Genomic DNA, 24,065 nt, shown 5'->3' with positions numbered 1-24,065 from the left:
GTCCAACGATGGAAGGCAGCCAGCAGTCGGTGTGAATTGGCGACGCCAATGTTTGACCAACATTTTTGCAAATTCCTGCCAAGAAGACGACGACGACCTGGGTGTCTCGGGACGCGAAGTTCAGTTTACGCGAAAATCGCCAACGGGTCGGATCGTTGGCACAAGTTACGTGCTATGGGTGGTGACTTTGAGTGGATTATTGGTGATCAGGAAGATGCTACTGCGACGGCAGCCTCGAGTTGTCCGAGAAGGAAGCCGGAAAGGCTTAATACACTTGTCGAGGAATCAGTGAGGTGTGAAGGAAATTTATTTTTTATGAAATTTATCATACAGTAAATATTGAACATATGTTATCATACTGAAAAAGTGTCAAATGTATTGGATTACCCAAATAATGAAGTTTAAACAACTAATTATTGTTTTATACTAACAAGTAAAACTTTATGAACAGTGTGTGATTGTGTAAAAAATGATACACATATCAGAGAAACGAGTGCGAAAACAATAACCTGTTGGAACTAGAAAATACAGGTTCTTTGATATAGTGGTCTGTCATCATAAGCTCATCAAAATATGTAGCCTATCAGTATGGGAAACCTACTTGACCTACTTACAAAAGAAAGGAATAGATTTATCATCACAATTTCTCTATCAATGCATTGTACTGGATTTAGTGTATCATAGATTTACACATAGACCTCTCCCACCTCTTACCCCTACAAAGGTTTGAGCTGGACGAGTTGGCGTTTTGATAATACACGGAACAAAAACCGGCATGCGAATTTGAAAAAAAAAAAATGCGATGAATCCGCAAACATCGATTGTTTTTAAATTCATCGAGAATGTTTCCAAAATCGGAAAAAAAATCTTCCGATATCGCAAAAAAAAAGTCTCCGGTTTTGGAAACACCCTGTTTCGACCTTTCTGAGCTCGAGTTTGCCGCAGCCACTACGCAGCCACGGCGTTACGTTCTGTCAGTTTCTGTCTTAGGCAAACGCGGGTACAGTGTTTCAAATTGAAAAGGTATAGCGAATTTTCACACCATTTAAAACACGTTCAAGGAAAAACTATGCCAAAGTGTACCAACATAAAAAATAGAATGTAATAAAACCGTTTCTTTTAAAAATACTAAGAAATTTCACAAAAAATGCTGCCTTCCTACGATTTTTACTCATAAAAATGGCATCATTCAAGTGCAAATAAAATCCGTGTTACCTTATCTTGTTTACATACTACGGCCCACGCGAAAAGAAAGGAGAAAATTCAAAGTGTCAAATTTGTTACAAGTGAAAATGAGGTAAGTATTTGTTTGATAAGAAAAAGGCGTTTTGAGTGATTATTTTACGGTTCTTCGAGTATATTATAGCTTTAAATTAGTTGATATATAGTGTAAAACTTGAATCTGCGTTGCTCAGCATTCAGAACCACTCAAACTACCCCGTCCGTCTCTTATTCCAGACTCCCACAAGGCCAGTGATCTACGCAGCTTCCAGCTTTCCTTTATCAGCAATTTTCGACCTACTTAGTAGATATACTAATAACTTCCCTTTCCGTAAGTATAAGATTAGCCGGAACCGCTTTTCCTAAAATCCTCCCTCTCCGTCACTCATAACCTCAAATTCTAACCCCTTCTAAAAACGACTGTTTGATTTCAGGCTCACCCACCACTTCGGCTGCCTTCTTGATTAGGGGAACCCACTTATTTATATTATCTTTCTTTTCGATTTACCGTTTCAGGTAAGTACAAAAACATAAGGTACAACGGGTCCCAAAATCATCCCTCTCCGGAACTCTTAACCTCAAATTCTAACCCTTATCCGATACTTAATATTTGGACAGTTGGATTGCTTGCTGCATGATTTAATGTTTATGTTATGATATGTTGTTTTGTTTCGTGTTTAAGGAAAATTCATGCAAACGGTCCTAAATTAATCTGCCCTTCAGAACCAGTCCTTCGAAAACTTGAACAAATAGGTGTTTTAGCGATTCAAACTCTACCCTACCTAATCTTCTAAGAACTTGAGTCACGAACTTAAACTTTTGAGACAGCAAAACTCGAACCTTTTATTTAGTTATTCAGACTGTAGTCTCGATACACCCAAAGTGACGGTACATAAGAGTGACAACAATAAAGTTGGACATTAGGCTAGATTTCTAAGGCAAAAATAAGTATCTGTGTCAACTTTGAGCCAAATCGGTTATGTTAAGCTGTTAATTTTAGTATAGGAAAAATGCGAAAATGTATGGAGGAAAATGTCGCTGGTTTGTGGCTTAGTTAGAAAAACTTGTAACGTAGGATTTTTTTATATAGTTCGCCAACATTTTCCCAAAAAATTGTGGAAATTGATGAACTCTACCTAAAAAGGTCAATCGTTTGAAATTTGACCAAACCTCATCCTATAGAATACAAAGATAAGGTCAAAACAAGTCATTCAACCATTAATAAGCCATGAGTAAATGCTGAGTTTCCATTCACAGAATAGTTTCTCACTTGACTGTTGCATCGTGAGCAAGAAGATCGTCAGGCGGTTGCTGACGGGGCTGCAATTGATTTGTTCTACGCTGGGAGTGTAATTGACATGAAGACACTTGATGACGAGTCAGCGAGACCGGAATTTACGAATTGCATCCTTTTATCACGTGCACATCCTAGCAATTGGGACTTGGTCTGTTCCAACGAGACATGAGCGACATGGTCATGCCAGCAAATCGATGATGTTTGCCATAGTTAACTATTATATCTTGACTTTTTTTTGATAAGGTCCTATAAACAAATGTAAACATTGAGTGTATCCCTTTCACACCTTATGTCAAAGTCCATCGGAGTAAGCGGGATACACTCAATGTTTACATTTGTTTATAGGACCTTATCAAAAAAAAGTCAAGATATGTAGTTTAAAGAAGCTAATTTTATCAATCTTTCATCACAAGGCGAATAACGATAAGTTGCAATAGAAGATCTTGAAAGCAGTTGTTATTTAGACATTCTTAACACCTAAACTCCTCATGCGCGAGAAAAAGGGGTAATTTGTATGGAAATTCCTCCTTTTTCTCGAGCTTGGGAGTTTAAGTGTTAAATACTCGCTTATCAGTCGATTCTTGTTGTGTCCATATTTAAAAAAAAACTGTCGACGAAAGAAGGCGTACGGATGTTGAACGAAATAGGAGAGAGGTGGGGCAAATGTTTCTCGTCAGGCTAAAAAACAAAATAGGAGAAGGTGGGGCAATTGTAACAAGTTCAGGTAATACTAGTTAGATCCCAACAAACGTAAAATAAACATTCAGATTATTTTTAATCGCTGATTCTGGTCTTGATTACGCACGTCAGGAGCATTAACGTTCAACACGTTCTTCAGCTAGGTGAATAAAGACGAACAACCTGTTGAGGAAAAAGGACCAATGCATGAAAAATAATGTTTATTTTCTAACAATCAAATAGTTTTTATTTTGGAACACATGATTTAGTGCAACTCACTCAGTCTGATGAAAATAGTGATAGGTTGATTACAGAATTTTTAAATGCAGCATATTTCTAGCATAAAAATGCCAAAAGGCCGTAATAGGTTTGTAAACGATCAGTGTAAATATAAGCCAAGCAAAACAATGTAAACGGCCCAAAGCCGAAGTGTAAACAAACAGTCTGCCCTGCTTTGTTTAGACTTCGGCATTGGCCCATTTACATTGTTTTGCTTGAAACATTATCTAGCAAAATCAAGCAAAACAATGTAAACGGCCCAAAGCCGAAGTTTAAACAAACAGTCTGTCATTGTTTTGCTTGAAACATTATCTAGCAAAATCAAGCAAAACAATGTAAACGGCCCAAAGCCGAAGTTTAAACAAACAGTCTGTCCTGCTTTGTTTAGACTTCGGCTTTGGCCCATTTACATTGTTTTGCTTGAAACATTCTTTAGCGTGAGCAAGAAACACTCTTTGTTAACAAACCCACTACGGCCCTTTTGCATTATTTTGCTAGATTTGGTCTTATTCAAAAACTCAAGTAAAACAATGTAAATGGGGCATCGTCAAAGTGTAAACTCTTTGTTTACACTTTACACATTGGCCCATTTACATTGTTTGGCTAAAACTGTGTTAAAATTTGTCAGCATAGAATTTTAATCCACTTGCTGGAGTTCACATTTCTGGCAAAAACAAACCGAGTAACAGCATTTACCTTGTAAGGTTAATAAAAATAACTGTAATATTTCTGATGCATTCAATAAAACTAACATCATTTATTTATTGCAAATGTCTTCTTCTTATTATTTTCATCCGGAATTGCTTAATATAACGGTCATTTTGAAAGGAAAAATATATTGGCTGCGTACTGCGTGCTTTGACAGGTCAGGCGTTACCAAATCAAGGGAGCGTTACGTTTGCGATATCGCAACCGATCGATTTCAGATCTGGAAGCAATGCTTCCTGCTGACGAGTGCAAACCGAGATTTGCGATCTCTAGAACGAATCGGAAGCAAAGTTTGCGATTCCGCAAACCGGATTTTGTTCCGTGTATGGTTTAACATTAAAATCAGTTATGAAGAAAAACGAGCTGATTTTCAAAGCAAACATAAATTAGCCTTTCAATCAACTCCGTCACTTTCGTAGTTGATAGAACTGTAACTGTATTAGCTTCAAGGCATCGCATTTGGTACTAACTACTCTTCGGAACACATATAGTTTTACTTGTATCTGTCTGAACTGGGTTGCTACTAAGTGCCAAGCTAACAATGACATTGCCCGATATCGATTCGATTATTCGAAGGCCTCAAGAAAATATCTCTTCGGATAATCGAATCACAGAATAATAGATTTTTTCGTTGTCTTATTTTTTATTGTTGAGCTAAAGTAAGACTTCAAAACTATTCAAGAAATATTTTGAATTTTAAAATTGAAGAAGGCTGTCAAAATGGTGGTTAAAAAAGGCATTTTTTAATTTAATAGGCAATCAACTATTCAAATTTGAATAAAATGGGGTCGCAGAACTCGAATTTTATGTTAAAATGTAGAACATTAAAAAAAACGATCTTTTTATTGTTCGTGATTCGATTACCCGAAGTCTCATTCGAATCTTCAGATAGTCGAACTTCGGATAATCGAGGCTTGACTGTATTATTTTATTTCTTCTGAAATAGATTTCTATACTGTTTGTACAGTTTTTTTGAACCAACACAGAAGTTGTCGAAGAATGATCTGAAAACTGCCAGCACTCTGTCTGGATCTATCCACCATGTGACAAAAGGTATAATTGACTTCTGTATAATTCTGTATTCCACCTCCGTGTACGCACGAGAGCAAGCAGCAGTCAAGTGCTCAGTGCTCCATCGTTTTTTCGATTTTTTTCGCCGTAGTTTACCGTGATTAGCCGCGAGTTTGCTCCACCAGCATGCCAAGGGCCGGCCGTGGCCGTGGCAGTTCGAGTGCGGCCTCGAAAAACCCGCGAAGTTCGTCTACCGGCCGTGTGCAAAAAGGTAAACAAACCAACGCCGGAGCGTGAGCGCAGAAGGCATCGACAAAAAGATACTACATCCCGGATACGTTCCAAGATCACCAGTGCGAACCCGTTCAGGTACTTCCGGTGCCACGACCAGTGGCACATCGACATCCGCCAACATTCCCATCAGGAACGAGTTCCAGATGCTGAGCGACGACGAAGAAAACAACAACAACAACACCGACGGTAGCAGCACTACCGACGACGACGACGACGATGATGGTCGTGCACGGAAAAAAGTGCCGACGTCAAAAAAGAACAATTCTCCAACGGAACGAAGACCACCTCCAATTTTTGTTTTGGACACGTTGGCGGACGATGTTGACGAGTTGCTGGAAGGCCTCGGATATTGTCTTAAAATCGGTAAGTCGGCAGTTCAAGTGATCACACTGAACAGAAAAGATTTCGACCTGGTGCTTGAAGAACTGAAGCGTAGCAACTTCAACTTCTACACATACGATCCAGAGAAGCCCCCTGTTAAGGTCGTCTTGCAGGGTTACCAAGACCGTCCGATTGCCGACCTGAAGCGACACCTCTCGAACGCCGGAATAAAGCCACGGGAGATAAAAGTGCTCTCGCGAAAGACAACAGTCACGGGTACGCATACCCTGTACCTGTTGTACTTCGACCGCGGCACCGTCAAGATCCAAGATCTGCGGCGGACTAAGACGTTGGACGGTTTTTGGGTAAACTGGCGGTTTTACACCAAGAACCCGACGGACGTAGCGCAATGCCACCGTTGCCAGAAATTCGGCCACGGCTCGCGGAACTGCAACCTCCGGCCCCGCTGCGTGAAGTGTGGTGAGTCACACCTCTCGGAGGCGTGCGCACTGCCACGAAAGGCGGACTTGGGGGAAAACGCAGAACAAACTAAGCCGCGCGTAAAGTGCGCGAACTGTACCTCGAGGAGCAGGAAAAGAGGAAGAAGAAAGCAGCAGCGTCCCACTCTCCTCAGCGGAGTACGAGCGCAGCCGTTCCTGCATTTGGGCAGCGTACGGTTCCAGCGGACAACCCAGCGATCCCTCTTGGATGGGGGCGTTCGTTTGCCAGCGTGGTCGCTGCTGGTAGCGGCGATGCGGCCCACCAAGGAGTCACCGGGGAAGATCTCTTTACCCTGCCGGAGTTCTTTGCTCTCGCGGGGGAGATGATGACGCGGTTTCGGAGCTGCCGTAACAAGGCGGAGCAATTTCTGGCCCTCGGGGAGCTGATGATCAAGCACATCTATAATTGATTATTTTTGTCTGTGATCTAGTTTTAAGCTTTCTCTCTATCTATCCTTTTCCCATTGCACTTTCTGTAAGTTTTTTGAAAACTTTTTCTTACTCTTGTCTATTCCATAGTTATAAGTAATAATTTTTCGATTGAATTACGATGTAAAACACAGCTGAAAGGAACACCAAAACTCTGTTGTGCACCTAAATGAACTCATTGTAACTTGATTATTCACAAATAAAACCGAATTGAATTGAAAAAAATAATTCTGTATTCTGTATAATTGTATAATTGACTTCTGGTCAACGAAACTGTTTATAAATGTATTCAACTCTCATTCTTGAGAAAACATTTACTGATCTATTTGGTGTCTTCCGCAAAGTTGAAGGTTATGATTAGAACTTCTGAAAAAAGTACAAAGGAAAAAATTAACCATTATCAATTTTTTTATCATTACGTTGAATTTCCCAAATATGTTTTCTTTTAATTTCGTTTTTTATTTGTTAAGGGGACTTAAAAAGACATCTATTAATCTAAGTGCATAATGGTGCAAATTCTGGTTCCAGTGATATCTCGGATTAGTTTTCAAAAAGCCGTAAGAGCCATTGGTAAACAAAGTTCTTTTTGCATCGGTATTCGACCTACTCACGAAAAACCAATATCAAAAATGCTCGAGATTGATTATCTACACGTCCTTGAAGTGCCCCATACTTAATATAAATGAAATTTTGTTTCATTTTCGGCTCTTACGGCTTTTTGAAAACTCACCCGAGATATGAACTATTGAAACCAAAAATGTCGATAAGGCCAATGCAAATCATATTACACTAGTTCTGTTGTTTTGTAATCATTAGTTTTAAAAAAATATAAGATTTGACGAAAACAAAAAAAAAATGCGGAAATAGTAGTTTATGCAACAAGTTGCAAAAAGAGGATTTTTTCAGCACGAGTCGTACATTTATCCAACGAGGTTCACCGAGTTGGATAAATACGACGAGTGCTGAAAAAATTAAGTTTTGCAACGAGTTCCATACAACATTTTTTGCAATTCCGAAAACCCCATTGAGTGAAATTTCAAGTCAAATTTTCAAGTATTTTGTCGATAAATCAAAAAAATGTTGAAAAGTGTTACTTTTCGAAACAAGTGCTGAAAAATTCAACTTTTCAGCACCCATTTCAGTGCTGAAAAGTAGAACTTTTCAGCATTTATTTTGAAAAGTGTTGCTATTCGATTCTGTTATTTTTGGTACAGAAAAGTAGGCTATTTCGTCGTTTAAGAATGACAGGAAAAGTAAGTTGTTTCGCGACGGAATTGCAAAAAATATTTTTTTGCGGTAATGTACATCGATAATTTTCAAAATCTCAAATCTAGATTAAATTTTCAAAACAACCTATCCCTCATGGGTTTCCTATGCAGATAGAGCCTTTTGAAAATTTAATCGAGAAATGATTTTTGAATAAACCCATACATGCTAAAACTGATTCTAAACACAAGGGAATGCATTTTGCATTGATTTCAGCTGATTGCACTTGATTTTCCATTGAATTTTTGAAAGTTTTTTGAAAAAATATTTTTTTTGCCCCTGGATTTTGAAGGGAGGGGGGGGGGGGGCTACAAAAACTTTTAAAAATATTTGTATCAGCCTTAAGGATGAAAAAATTCAATGACTTTACAATGATTTTGATAAAATGTATCGTTCCAAGTTGTACCCACTTTTAGATATTTATTTTTGATTTCTTTTCGTTTTTGCCTTCCTCACTTACTGAGGAAAGGCTATAAAATCACTCGAAAAATGAACTTTTCAATTAGACCTCCTAGACCTACCTTCATTTGTACATATCGACTCAGAATCACCAGCTGAGCAAATTTCTGTGTGTTTGGCTGTATGTAGACATGTGTACCGAATCAATGTCACCGGAATATCTCATCACTGGCTGAGCCGATTTTGACCGTATTGGCCACATTCGATCCGTCTTGGGGTCCCATAAGTCCCTTTTGAAATTTATAAGATTTAGTAAAGCACATCACAAGTTATGCTTAAAAAACTGCTGCATACAAATTTCACAATATTGCAAAAAAGGGTGGTTTTTGCATGGAAACCTGCCCTATTATATATATTTTTAGAAAGGTTCTGAAATGACCTTTCTTGTGGATTAAGAATTTTTAAGATCTGACTTACCTATCTAAAATTACAAGTTTAAAAAATCGTCTGAATTTACATAACCTCAATCTATTTCCCCTAAGGCCACGAAAAAGCCTTGTAGAGGGATGCCATTTTCCTCAAAGGCGGTGTCTGTATAATCTTGGCAAAAAGTCTGTAGGTAGTCTGTCTTTATTTACTCATCACTTATTTTTATTATGACCTCGTAGGTGCTGCGATCACGTTAGGGGAGATCCATATACCATGTAGACACTTTATGGGGGTTGGAATCACTCTATAAATGAGAGGAAGGCACCAACCACCTAAAGGTGGATTAAGTAACGTTTTTGTACATTGAAAATACTTCATATATATGTACGTATTCGAAAAGAACTTCATATATATGTACGTATTCGTTTTGTATGACCAGCCCGCAAAATTGTATAAGACTTGTATCGAAAAACTAATAATGCCAAATTGCTTCTTTTGACATAGGAAATGTATTGAAAAAGTTCAACACAAATCGAAAAATAAATATTGGTCATTCCTTCCCAAGTTACCACGCGTCCAACATCGACCTTCACCAAATCTGCTCATATTTGGCATGGGGGTTGTTTTTGCCCCAAAAGCAAAGAATCCCAAGTTTGGTGACATTTGGTCCACCCCCGCGCCCGTGGCACCCCCCTCTTTTTCTGAGATTTTTGAAAAACCTCATTTTTAAAATGCATTTTGCTAAGAGAAATGTTTACAAAAAGTGAACTTTTGGGTATGCATATTTGAAGATTTTTTGATGTAGAATCGAATGGCGTACTCAAAATTTACGTACAGTGTTGCCAGATATGAAAATTTTGCGCTTTAAATTTTAAAATGCATTTTTAACCCTTTGGACGAGCACTTACGGGAAAACTGACAATTGCATTCGATTGCTGAGAGTTTTTTACATTAAATTCAATCAAAACCTCAGGGTAAAATGAATATTTCTTGAGATATCACATTTTTAAGTTGGAAAGCTCTGTATTGCTCAGCAAATGTTTTACTTAACCATCAATTTTCAACAGTACATTGCGTGAGAGCATAGTAGGCCTTGAAATTTGAATATTCTTTTTTTCAATTTCTAAACGGAAGCAAGTGAATGTCCCAAAATTGAATTTATGTATGTATGTATTTCTGTATGTATGTAAGGAGCGGCCGTGGCTGACTGGTTACGGTGTTCGCTTTGTAAGCGAATAGTTCTGGGTTCGATTCCCATCTGCTCCCAACGAGAAAGTTAAGTACACAGAATTTGAAATGATGAATATGAACGAAAAATCAAAGTCGCTCGAGGCGGGGTTCGATCCCCCGTCCTTTGGGTTGGTAAGCAAAAATGCTAACCACTAGGCCATGACGACTTGGTAAGCTTGGACTGGAATTAGGAATACTATTACAGAGAGCGAGTTGTGGCGCTATAACCACGGCAAATAGTGTCCAGGGCATTCGTGGAAATACATTGTCCCATCCCAGAGGGTCCCGGAGTACCAAACCTTCTTAGCATGGTGCTCCCAACGAATACAAACAAATCTCGGAGCGTATGGTGGTGTGTCCCCACGCTTCTTCCTCCCCTGTCGATTCAGAATTGTGTTGTTGTTCGAACACTCAGTGCTCAAACTCAACCCAATTACGAGTCATCTCTGCGATACGGCTTTACGCAGTAGGCCTGGCCGCTTTAACACTTGTGATGCTTTTCAATGCAATGGCGCACTACAAGTGTTAATAAATGACAAGAAGAGTGCTAGGCGTCATCTAACCTAAGGCACTCTCCAGGATCCCTTCGAAAGATTGGCTGCGCTAGGGTCTGATTAGATTAGATTAGATTAGTATGTATTTCTGTATGTATGTATGTATTTGTGTCCATTTTGGTAATGCACCTTTGATGTATTGTATGTATGCATTTGAACCCCCGTCTTGGCAGGACTTGGCGTGGTTCACGGATATAAAAAAATGACAAAATGTTTAATTTCGAGCGCATCAACCGGAATTTTCTAGTTTTATGGCCCCAGAAGCTGGCCTGATAATATGAGCCCATTTGGTTAATGTTTAGTGGGTCCAGTTTTGATCAAAAAATCTTCAAATATGCATACCCAAAAGTTCACTTTTTGTAAACATTTCTCTTAGCAAAATACATTTTAAAAATGAGGTTTTTCAAAAATCTCAGAAAAAGAGGGGGGGGCCACGGGCGCGGGGGTGGATTTGGATTCTTTGTATTTGGGGCAAAAACAACCCCCATGCCAAATATGAGCAGATTTGGTGAAGGTCGATGTTGGACGCGTGGTCATTTGGGAAGGAATGACCCATATATTTAAAAACCATGGTTAACGTTCCGTCCAATTTGCAGTTTCTCATAATTGAAAAATCGTTTTGAAAGAAATTTGCTTGCCTCTTTCCCATTAAGCTATTTAGGGGCAGGGGGGGCAGAATGGACCATGGGGGCAGAATGGGCCACCCTTGGTTTTGGGCTTTAGAATGGATTTAGACCAACTATAAGGCAAGGGTCTAATAAAGGACGTCAAATAACTTCACCATACCGAAAACGACGTTTGAATTGATTGTATTTTTCGAATTATGAGCTAAAATGTAAATTTATTAGAAAAAACCACGCAAATGTTGTTTATTTCGAGGTTTTTAAATAAGCTTTCTGAAAAGTTGGATTGTGTGAAAAAGTTTGCTCAATGCTCATAACGTTACTAGATGTTACTACCAAGGTATACAAACAACAACGGAACCTTAAAATCATTTAGAGGCTTGGTGGTGGAAGTGTTAAATTAAAATCCACTTGGGGGCAGAATGGACCACCCTTATCCTGCCTTATAAAAACAATCAAAAGTTATAAAATAGCTTCACAAATAACGTTAAATACAACATTAGTTGATTTTTTAGTTGTTTTGATGATTATTTGTAAAAATAGCGTCCTTTTTCAAAATATTAACACTATTTTCAAAAATGTTTGTTTTGGTAAGTGACTATTTTTATTAAAGTGGTCTATCTTCATGGAAACTATGTTATAAAGGTACCTTAAGTCATTTCTTATCTCCCTTCAACGTTGTATTAGACGAAATGGCTTATTTTCTAAGGTGGCCCATTCTGCCCCGCAGGGTGGCCCATTCTGCCCCGCACCCTGGAAAAGTAGTCGAAAAAACTTTTTTTTTAAAGTGGCACAAAAATAGTTTTAAGCTAAAAAATTTCATCAACCAAGTATACAACATTGAAGGGAACATCCCAAAGCATAAGCCTAATACACTGAATTCGTAAGTTTTCATGTTTTTCTATGGTTTTTGGTGCATTTTATTTAGGCGGGCCATTCTGCCCCCCAGCCCCTATTGCTTGATATGAGTCAAAAATTTCTACTGAAACGCCAATATGCTGATATGCCAACGTTAGGTGCACAATGGAAACACATGACGTTTCCTTACCCAGAAATATTATTGTTTCTGAGTAAGGGAACTTCATTATTTTGACAGAAAAAAGAAACACACAGAAATATTTCAAAGACAAGAAAAACATTCTATGAATTATGTTAAGACTTTTCTTATAAAACTTTTAAAGACATCTAAATGTTTAAAAGAATAGAAAACAAAACTCTCATAAGTACAAATGATACGTGTTTGCTCATATTTACGGACAGTGCACAAGATTGCCTTCTTGATATTCATGATATTTTTATATCGTAGAAGACTTGAACATTTTCTTATCTATTTTCATTCAAATAAAATGAATACAAAAAGATTCAAATCCCCTCTTGAATGAGCTCATTCATGACTTCCTTTCTACGCCGTACCATCGGTACATCCGTACAAATGTATTTGATCTATATTCTTGAGATTTATTTGATTTTCACAAGAAACCATTCTCTTTAGTCCGCGTCAGTGTCAGTATGTCAATATCGCGTTTTAAGATCGTGGCGCACGTTCCAATTGAATGTCCACGATCTTAGCGTCCATCACCCGTCCGGCAAGGTGTGAAGCAAATTGCGCACAATTTGTCGGATTTGCGATCCTGGCTTTAATGAGCTGTAAAATTTGAATGTGTTCTGAATTGATTATTTTTATTTGCGAAATTGGGAAATCATCAAATAATGAGATATCAAATTATATGCACCACAAATTCGATCAAATTTTGATTGTCACGTTTCATCCCGAGTGGTCAATTTGACGGGATGTTGATATTGGCAAGGGGTTCAGTTTTGCCAACTGATTAGCACCACCGATTTTGCACCTTTGCTGAATTAGCATTTTCACTACCCGCTACCGGATCGGGCGGAATTTGGACGGCCAGCCAGCTCAGTCCCAAGTGAAACGTTGATCGACGCTGAAGGTTTTGCCTCTTTCTTTGGAAAGGTGTAGCGAAATGATTTTAAGATCCGTGGAAGATCTCAATTATCACAGTTCGTGTTCGTTCTCCTCGATGGACAGTGATATTGCGCGGATTAGACACTTTGATAAGCAGTAATAAGTCTAAGAAGTTTAAGAAGTTGAGGTTATGTTTTCAATTCATGAACATTTGACAGGTTCGTTTGACCCTGAAGAAGACCACAAAACTAGAACGTGTTTTCTTCTTCGGGGTTGAATTGTTGATGTTGAAGTACGTAACCTCATTTTGCTATATAAAAAATACTCAATTTGCAAGAATGCTTATTTACAATGTTTACTAAATTTGATCCTCCAGCAATGCCAACTCCACCCAGTCGGACATTCAAATTGTGGTCACGCAACCCCCAAGACCGGACGCATCACCCCAGAAGCTTACCCCGAACGCAAGCTTTGCGTACCGTCCCGAAAGTCGACGCCACACCGGAAACAGCCTGCTCAGCACGGACGAACAGTACGATGGCACGTCGCGGCGACCTTCCTTGTTTGCGGGACTCCGACGACCTTCGTTCAACGTCCAGAAGAAACACCTGATGGAGTTCCTGCAACGCCACGGCAGTAAGCTGTCTCTTAACAAGATGAAGGATGACCTTAAGGTGCCAGAACCACCGATAGTGACTGAGTTGAGGAATAAAAATCGAGCCATTGCAGAGTAAGTGGACCGTTAAGTTGTTCACTTCTCCCAATTCTAACCTCAAAAAATGCACCTCCACAGGGATCACTTCAGTACCGCCATCTCGGCACTGTACGCAAAACTGTTGATCGTGCTCGGGCTGGCCTTCCCCATCACGGACGTGGTGTCGGACAAGTCGCCGCACCACTTCTACCACGGCTTCTACCTGTACCTGTACGTCGTGAGTGTGCTGTTCGTGTGCTTCATGTACGCGGACAGGTTCCGGCACCGGGCCCGGCTGAGCTACGTGCTGCAGCAGTACGGTAAGCGCTGGCACATTTATTTGTTGAGTTAGCGAACATTTTAGTTAGATTTCAGATTTTTCCGTCAGATTAACTGTTCATAATCTACCTTCTTCAAAATTTGTTTTAGTGCTTAACTCCGTCACAGAGCAATGCAATTCTTTGTTTACTGTCCGAGCTTATTACGTCACTCGTGATCCTTATCAGCAAACCCCCTTCAACTGTGTTATTGGGATACAATTGCAGTCTATAAACTTTCCGTAGATTAGATAACAAAAGTTTAAACACGTTTTGGAGATCAGACAACTCGACCAGACAGGATCAGCCGTCATCAGCAAGATTTGTCACACTGTAGTTTTATTTACCAAACTTTATGACTACGTTTTACTGTCTCTCTCGGTGGCTTATCTGAGTTTTTTTTTTGTTTACGTACGTCGCTTATCTTACGAAGTTATGATGATATTAGCTATTTTTAGCTCATGCTTCGTTATAAATTGCTTTAAAAATATTCCGTTTAGGGCAATTCTTCCTGAGGGACCATCCACAAACCACGTTGACACTTTTTTTGATATCTAAATTACTGTAACTCAAAGTCGTTGCATCGTATCAAAAAGTGGTCGACGACAAACTTGTAGGAAATTGGACGGGCTTTATGAAAAAAATACACTGAAAGAAAAATACACGCCACTTCTGAGTTCTTTCAGATTTCGGTCATTCGTTTTTTGACGAAGAACTTCGTCTTAGGGCTCTATACAGGGTAGCAATCCAAAATTTCGCGGAGCGAAATGTAACGAAAGAAAATTTAATGCGACTGCAAGATTTGTAACATTAATATCTCAGCTCCTGTTCAACACACGTAAAAGTGGTACCCACCAAACGAAAGGAGAGATTTCAAGCATTCCCACTTTCCTTTTGTGCTGCTGCTTCGCAAGAGTAGCTAAACGCCATCACGGTTTGATATAAAAGGAGGTCCCGATCCAAAATCAAGTCAAATCAATTTTGGACGCCGACCTGGAAGGAGCTCCTGCTGTTGCTGATGCGGGACCGAGAAGGAAACCAGCCACGAGGAAATCCACGATCGGACGACGTTGCCATGGAGATTTCGGGACGGAACCAAGGAAGGACGCGCGGGGTGACGGATTTCACAGTTCGGCGAGCTGCCTTCACCCCGCTCCCCCAAACCGGTGACGGATTTCTCAGCTCGAGGTAGCTGCTCTCACCCGGCAATTTCTTCCACACGGATTAGTGATCCTTTATCAAACCTGTCCTTCCCATCCTGGTTGAGGAAGCGGCCAGATTCCGTGCATCGTGTTGTCATGGAGATTTTGCGGGACGGAACCAAGGAAGGACGCGAGGGGTGACGGAATCCACAGCTACACAGAAAGCTGCTCTCACCCCTCCCTTCGCTCTCTCTTTGACAAATTTGACATTTCGGCAGTAGTGGCCACCACCTGGAGTGGCCGGAGGCCCCTGGGGTGTTCCGATAGGGGGACATTTGCGGAACCATAAGAGTTGGGGGAATATAGGTAGCAAACTTTAGGGTTTTTGATACTGGACATGAAATTTGACATTTCGGCAGTAGTGGCTACCACCTGGAGTGGCCGGAGGCCCCTGGGGTGTTCCGATAGGGGGACATTTGCGGAACCATAAGAGTTGGGGGAATATGGGTATCAAACTTTAGGGTTTTTGAAACTGGACATGAAATTTGACATTTTGGCAGTAGTGGCCACCACCTGGAGTGGCCGGAGGCCCCTGGGGTGTTCCGATAGGGGGACATTTGCGGAACCATAAGAGTTGGGGGAATATAGGTAGCAAACTTTAGGGGTTTTGATACTGGACATGAAATTTGACATTTCGGCAGTAGTGGCTACCACCTGGAGTGGCCGGAGGCCCCTGGGGTGTTCCGATAGGGGGACATTTGCGGAACCATAAGAGTTGGGAGAATATGGGTATCAAACTTTAGGGTTTTTGATACTGGTCATGAAATTTGACATTTTGGCAGTAGTGGCCACCACCTGGAGTGGCCGGAGGCCCCTGGGGTGTTCCGCTGGGGGACATTTGCGGAACCATAAGAGTTGGGGTAATATAGGTAGCAAACTTTAGGGTTTTTGATACTGGACATGAAATTTGACATTTCGGCAGTAGTGGCTACCACCTGGAGTGGCCGGAGGCCCCTGGGGTGTTCCGATAGGGGGACATTTGCGGAACCATAAGAGTTGGGGGAATATGGGTATCAAACTCTAGGGTTTGTGTGTTGTGCATTTAACACATTGTTCAGAATGACTCTTTGTGATAAATTGTAGTCCTGATAACGCCTTTTTATTGTTTGCAAAATATTTCTCAAAAATTGTTTAATGCCGAAAGTTTAACAGAGATATGATGAATGGTTTCATATCAACTGGCCCGAAAATCTTGCCATTACGATTAGCTGAAGAAGCGTTTGAAATTGTTAAACGTTATCCAACGTCGAAATACCATGAGACCATCTTTGAGCAAAAATAAATAGATCTTACGAAATTACTCTTTCGTGATTGATTTTGTGGCCAAGAAACGCAAATATAAAAAACTATAAAAATTTCATTTACTTTTGTGTCCGAAGTTCTTCGTCATGATGGTTATGCCTGCAGCATTACCACTGCACCTTTTTTTGTATTTTTTAATCCGACTGAAACTTTTTTGGTGCCTTCGGTATGCCCAAAGAAGCCATTTTGCATCATTAGTTTGTCCATATAATTTTCCATACAAATTTGGCAGCTGTCCATACAAAAATGATGTATAAAAATTCAAAACTCTGCATCTTTTAAAGGATTTTTTCGATCGATTTGGTGTCTTTGGCAAAGTTGTAGGTATGGATACGGACTACACTAAAAAAAATGATACCCGGTAAAAATTTTTTAGTGTTTTTTTATTTAACTTTTAGGCACTAAAACTAGATTTGCAAAAAAAAACACTATTTTTATTTTTATTTTTTATTTTTTGATATGTTTTAGGGGACATCAAATGCCAACTTTTCAGACATTTCCAGGTTGTGCAAAAAATCTTTGAATCTTTTAATCTTTTTATTTTTTTAAGCCTACTGAAACTGTTTTTGGTGCCTTCGGTATGCACAAAGAAGAAATTTTGCATCATGAGTTTGTCCATATTATTTTCCATACAAATTGGGCAACAAAAATAATATCTGATAATTCAAAAATCTGTATCTTTTGAAGGTATTTTTTGATCGATTTGGTGTCTTTGGCAAAGTTGTAGGTATGGATAAGGACTACACTGAAAAAAAATGATACACGGTAATTTTTTTTTGTTATTTTTAATTTCAGCTAAACACAATTTATTATGCATTTTCCTGCGTTGATAACCATTTGAAGAGTTTGTTTAAAAATATCTAGTTTTTTTTGTGAAAATGTACAGTATTGCACAAAAAAAATTCACTGTGAATAAAAAAAAAATCAACAATACATAGATATTTTGAAAACTAATTATTGCAATACAACTGGACAGTAGGGTGCCCAGAAAAAATGACCCCCTGCTCCACAAGCGAATTAAGTTGTTGAAAAAAGGTGCAGGTGGTTATGTTACACATGACCAGTATGACAAAGAACTTTGCAAGATGATTGTTGAAATTTTCGATTAGAATGTCCGGTCCAAATTTCCCCATGATTCCCTTATAATTAACGTCCTATCGAACTAAGGGGACGGAAATTGCAAGTGGAGCTAAAATAGAAATCGAGGTAAAATAAATTGACTTTCCTTCACCACTCGAAAGTTACCAAGATGCGGGAATGTTTTTGCAAGCAATCGGCGGCAGTAAAGGAAATTTGAACAGCAGACATTAAAACTGCCCTTTACAGGGCTCTAATTGATTACGAGAAAGTTATTCTAAATTTCCAGAAACAGATTTTCGCAGTTGCACAAAAAAATGTGCATCGCAGTAATCTATTTATTACTTCCTGCCAAATAAGCAATATATTTTAACTGCTTAACTTCAGATAATGGCCAAATGCAACTTTTTATGTCCAGTATCAAAAACCATAAAGTTTGATACCCATATTGCCCCAACTCTTACGGTTCGGCAAATGTCCCCCCATCGGAACATCCGCGGGGCCTCCGGCCACTCCGGATTGTGGCCACTATTGCCGAAATGTCAAATTTCATGTCCAGTATCAAAAACCATAAAGTTTGATACCCATATTGCCCCAACTCTTACGGTTCGGCAAATGTCCCCCCTTTGGAACATCCGCGGGGCTACGGCCATTCCGGATTGTGGCCACTATTGCCGAAATGTCAAATTTCATGTCCAGTATCAAAAACCATAAAGTTTGATACCCATATTGCCCCAACTCTTACGGTTCGGCAAATGTCCCCCCATCGGAACATCCGTGGGGCCTCCGGCCATTCCGGATTGTGGCCACTATTGCCGAAATGTCAAATTTCATGTCCAGTATCAAAAACCATAAAGTTTGATACCCATATTGCCCCAACTCTTACGGTCCGGCAAATGTCCCCCCTTTGGAACATCCGCGGGGCCTCCGGCCATTCCGGATTGTGGCCACTATTGCCGAAATGTCAAATTTCATGTCCAGTATCAAAAACCATAAAGTTTGATACTCATATTGCCCCAACTCTTACAGTTCGGCAAATGTCCCCCCATCGGAACATCCGTGGGGCCTCCGGCCATTCCGGATTGTGGCCACTATTGCCGAAATGTCAAATTTCATGTCCAGTATCAAAATCCCAAAAGTTTGATACTAATATTGCCCCAACTCTTACGGTTCGGCAAATGTCCCCCCATCGGAACATCCGTGGGGATTCCGGCCATTCCGGATTGTGGCCACTATTGCCGAAATGTCAAATTTCATGTCCAGTATCAAAAACCATAAAGTTTGATACCCATATTGCCCCAACTCTTACGGTTCGGCAAATGTCCCCCCTTTGGAACATCCGCGGGGCTACGGCCATTCCGGATTGTGGCCACTATTGCCGAAATATCAAATTTCATGTCCAGTATCAAAAACCATAAAGTTTGATACCCATTTTGCCCCAACTCTTACGGTCCGGCAAATGTCCCCCCTTTGGAACATCCGCGGGGCCTCCGGCCATTCCGGATTGTGGCCACTATTGCCGAAATGTCAAATTTCATGTCCAGTATCAAAAACCATAAAGTTTGATACCCATATTGCCCCAACTCTTACGGTTCGGCAAATGTCCCCCCATCGGAACATCCGTGGGGCCTCCGGCCATTCCGGATTGTGGCCACTATTGCCGAAATGTCAAATTTCATGTCCAGTATCAAAAACCATAAAGTTTGATACCCATATTGCCCCAACTCTTACGGTTCGGCAAATGTCCCCCCATCGGAACATCCGTGGGGCCTCCGGCCATTCCGGATTGTGGCCACCAGAGTTCCCAAATGAACCGGTTAGGCTAGGTTCACCTATAAACTTGGTTCGGCTTAAGCCTCCCTTTGTGGTTCAATCCTGGTTCAGTGAACCATGAACCATGGCTTAAGCCAGGCTAACCAGGCTAATAAAAACCATAGAAATAATGCACTGTGTAACAAATCTTATAGTGTAGCAATGTTACAATGTAACATTCATTACACCGTAACATTCGTTACACCGCATCATTCGATACACCGTAACATTGTTACACCGTAACATTGTTACACCGCAACATTCATTACACCGTAACATTGTTACACCGCAACATTCATTACACCGTAACATTGTTACACCGTAATATGGTTACACCGTAACATTGTTACACCGCAACATTCATTACACCGTAACATTGTTACACCGCAACATTCATTACACCGTAACATTGTTACACCGTGATATGGTTACACCGTAACATTCTTACACCGTAACATTGTTACACCGCAACATTCGTTACACTGTAGTATGATTACACCACAACATTCGTTACACCGTTACATTGTTACATCGTAACATTGTTATACCACAACATTCGTTACACCGTAACATTGTTACACCGTAACATTGTTAAACCGCAACATTCATTACACTGTAGTTTGGTTACACCGTAACATGGTTACACCACAACATTCGTTGCATCGTAGCTATCATTACACCGTGACATTACTTACACCGTAATAATGTTACGGTGTAATACTGTTACGGTGTAACAATGTTACGGTGTAACAATTTTACGATGTAACAATGTTACGGTTTGAGCATACTACGGCGTAACAAAGCTTGCCGCTCAGCCTAACATTCTTTGATCAAGTTCAAGCCAGGTTCAAGCCTGGTTCAAGCCAATGGTTCATTTTGGCTAGCCTCGCCTGGTTTGAACCAAATGAACCATGGCTCACGGCACTCAGTGAGCCTGAGCCGACGATGCTTGCCGACGTGTGGTGTGAACCTGAACCATAAAAATTAACCTAGCCTAGCCGATGGCTTAGGCTCGTGGGAACACTGGTGGCCACTATTGCCGAAATGTCAAATTTCATGTCCAGTATCAAAAACCATAAAGTTTGATACCCATATTGCCCCAACTCTTACGGTCCGGCAAATGTCCCCCCATCGGAACATCCGCGGGGCCTCCGGCCACTCTAGTTCAGGTGGTGGCCAGTTCCAATGATCGACTCCCGCGACTGGCACGTCTTAGTTGGTCCTTGCCTCTAAGCCATCTGCTCCCGGACCTCCAGGCCGTCTGCTACCGGGCCACCAGGCCATCTGCTTCTGATGTGTTCTCGTCGACGTCCAGCAATTGAATGAATTTCCGGGACCGACCGAGCCGCGTTTTGTTGCCTCGTCGACGATCCGAAAATTATGAGGTGGAGTGGGGGTGATTTTAGATACATCAACCTCACGTCTCTCGATTGACTGATTGGGAAACGTTCGTTCAACCAACCAGCGTGCACCAAAAAGAGGGGAAATTTGCCGAGAGGGGAATTCGTCACGTAACGTTTTCGCGAAAATTTTGGATTGACACCACGTATAGAAACCTTAGGACAAAGTTCTTTTTCAAAAAATATTTTTATACAAAAATTACATTTTTAAATCGCTAATAACTTTTAAGGATCGAGTTTTACAGCTTTGATATGTTCTACAAAGTTGTAGAGCATTAAATTTTCAATAAGAATCTCACTTTTGGGAATATAGATGGAATTTACCGAAAAATGAAGATGCCCAATAATTTTCAGCCAAATTAAAAAAGCAAAAAAAAATCGAATGGCTGAAATCTTAGAGAATTGTTCTATGGTAGTCGTCGTGATATTGACGAAATTTCCTACTTATCATCACCAAAAATAACAGAGCTGACATTTTCTTATTGGAAATTTTAAAATTTTCAGCTCTTTTATCGAAAAGTAATACTTTTCGACACTGTTTTGATGTTGCATATTTCGACATGAGTTGTACATTTATTCAAGATGCTCTGCCGAGTCAAACTACTTCTTTAGTTGTGACCAATTTCAACGAATCAACTAATAAATTATTAATAACTTAAATTCCAGAGGGTCAAACCGGCCTCCCGGACATGCTCAAGCCCAAGCCCGTTCATTTCGGGTCGTTCTACCTGCGCGTCGGAGCGATTGCCTTCGGCATCGGCAGCATGGTCTACTCGGGCCTGGAGTTTGGCCAGTACTTTGAGCTGAAACGTAAGTTGAAACGATGCTTAAATGCACAACTGCCAGTCCAATCCCGAATCCCCCGAGAGGGAGAGACACTGTCAGAATTGGCTGACAACACTTTCAAATTGACGCACCATTTTCTAACCGATTTCCATTCCTAATGTGGCCGACATTGTTCAACAGTCGACGAAAGGTGTCACGACGTTCTAATTGCGTTAGTTCCGACGGCCCGGATGGCCCTCTGCATCGTCCAGATGCAGTTCATCTTCTTCAGCAACGGCAAGTTCCACATGGACCGGCACCGGTACGTGGCCCGGTTCGGCCTGATGCACATGCTGGCCACCAACGTCTGCGAGTGGCTGTACGTGATTATCGAGGAGGCCAAGCACGAGATTGTCCACATTGCCCATGCGGCGGCGCACCAATCAACCCCGGCCATCGTCCCCCCGATGGCAACAGGTAAGAATAATCCTGGCAGATTGTTGACTGTGACGGGACACGGTGAGAAATCTTTTTTCTTCTGATTGTTGCCTTCCGTAGTTTACGGTTGAAAGACTACGAAATCACTCGAAAAATGAACTTCTAAATTAGACCTCATAGTCACACCTTCACGAATACGTTTCGACTGAACCGATTTTGACCGTGTTGGACTTTGGTCCCATAATTCCTTATTGACTACCTTCAAAATAATAATAGATAAAGCAGTGGATAAAGTAACGTTTTTGCTAACATAAATTGCGATAAAATGATAGTACTCCATACAAATCCTGTTTATTTCTGTGCAATTCCCAAAAGCCTACCAATTCGCGCCAAATCACCCTTTAATTGTCCCCGTCACATCACGCATCACGTGCCACGTCTCGTCCGCGTCTAATTGATTGAAAATTATTGCTCAACTGTCTGCCTTGCACACCGTTTCAATTGCAGCTCTATCGAACGGCCCTGGCCATCATCACGACGACCATCATCTGGTTCGCCGATCCATCTCGGACCTGTCCGTGTCCGTCGAGTGCCATCGGAGCAACATAATGGGGTCATTGGTTCAGAACGCGGCCCCCTTCCTGTTTCCCTGCACCATCGAGTACTCGCTCATCTGCGCCGTCATTCTGTTCGAGATGTGGAAAAAGCTGCGCGGTTCGGGGCCCGGAAATGGTTCGCGAAAGTGCTCCCGGAAGAGTCTCACCGGCAAGAGTGCCCACCTGCTGTCGATTGACTGCTCCAATACGCAGCGAGGGATGTTCAGCGGGATTCTGATCATCGTGCTGACGATTATCGTGCTCATCATGTACTTTGTGCTAAACAAGGAGGTACCGTATCGACGAATCGCAACCATGGAGGTGACGATCAGCGAGATCATCCTGTACTTGCTCACCGGTGCAGCGGTCGTTTGGGCAATCCACCGAATGCGCGATCTCAAGTTCTCCCAGAAGAAGGGTGACGCCGGCATCAGCCTCGACTGCACCCTGCTAGTTCTCGCCCAAGTCGGCATCTACATCTACAGCATGTTCTCCATCATCGGGACGTTCTTCTCGATCGGATCCACCGCTTCCGCCACCGTCTACTCGGTCTACGCCGAGATCTTCTCGCTCATCCAAACCTCCCTCCAAACCCTCTTCATCATGAACGCCTGGTGGCGTCGCTGCAAGGGAGCCCAGCAAAACCGAACGAAGCCTGGACGCGAGATCATAACCTTCCTGCTGATCGCCAACATGGCCATGTGGTTCATCAACACGCTGATCAAGACGAACGCCAGCTTCCGGCCCACGTTGATTGACTTTTACGGGCCGTGGGCGTGGACCATCATCACGCACGTCTCGATGCCGATGGCCATCTTCTATCGGTTCCATTCGACGATCTGCCTGTTTGAGATCTGGAAGAATACGTACAAAGTGAGGTATGAATCCAATTAGACGGGGATAAGGTGCTGTGGGTACCAAAGCAGAACTTGTACATTATGTGTAGAATTTGTGTGATATAGTTATTAAATAGGGTTGTGCTACTAGGTAGTGTCCAAATAATCTAAAGGAAAATAAACCATTTTAATTAATACTGACTGATCTTATTCATATATCACGTGTATCCCTTCAAGGCTGTCTAGCAAGTTGTCCACCTCGAAATTTCGGCAGTGGCAGAGGTTAAAAATCCAATAAATCCCATGAAACTATTTGAAGAACCTTTCTGCCCGCCCTGTTTTTTTTTTTGCATTGAAAAGACATATTAGCCGATTAGTTTTTTTCGCATCGGCAGCCAAAACTAAGGGACCATCCATAAACCACGTGGGCACCAAAGGGGGGAAGGGGGTGGAGGGTTCAGCG

The 24,065-nt window shown here is 41.2% G+C and overlaps 1 protein-coding gene across 2 annotated transcripts; it reads left to right on the top strand.

Annotated features, from left to right (window-relative positions):
• Positions 1 to 23,797, top strand: LOC120417034 (proton channel OtopLc-like). Of its 2 annotated transcripts, none has more exons than XM_039578978.2 (6): positions 1 to 293; positions 13,540 to 13,893; positions 13,957 to 14,177; positions 21,634 to 21,777; positions 21,934 to 22,209; positions 22,678 to 23,797. In XM_039578978.2, the coding sequence occupies exons 1-6, from the start codon at positions 49 to 51 to the stop codon at positions 23,658 to 23,660; spliced, it is 2,223 nt and encodes a 740-aa protein (XP_039434912.1). In that variant the 5' UTR covers positions 1 to 48; the 3' UTR covers positions 23,661 to 23,797. The 2 variants fall into 2 exon arrangements, with proteins under 2 accessions (XP_039434912.1, XP_039434913.1); XM_039578979.2 differs by lacking the exon at positions 1 to 293 and adding an exon at positions 13,111 to 13,319.
• The last annotated feature ends 268 nt before the right edge of the window (positions 23,798 to 24,065 follow it).

Source organism: Culex pipiens, chromosome 1, assembly GCF_016801865.2.
Source record: "Culex pipiens pallens isolate TS chromosome 1, TS_CPP_V2, whole genome shotgun sequence".
Lineage (NCBI taxonomy): Eukaryota > Metazoa > Arthropoda > Insecta > Diptera > Culicidae > Culex > Culex pipiens.
Note: the sequence above shows the minus strand (reverse complement) of the source record. Positions and strands in the feature narration are given on the sequence as shown.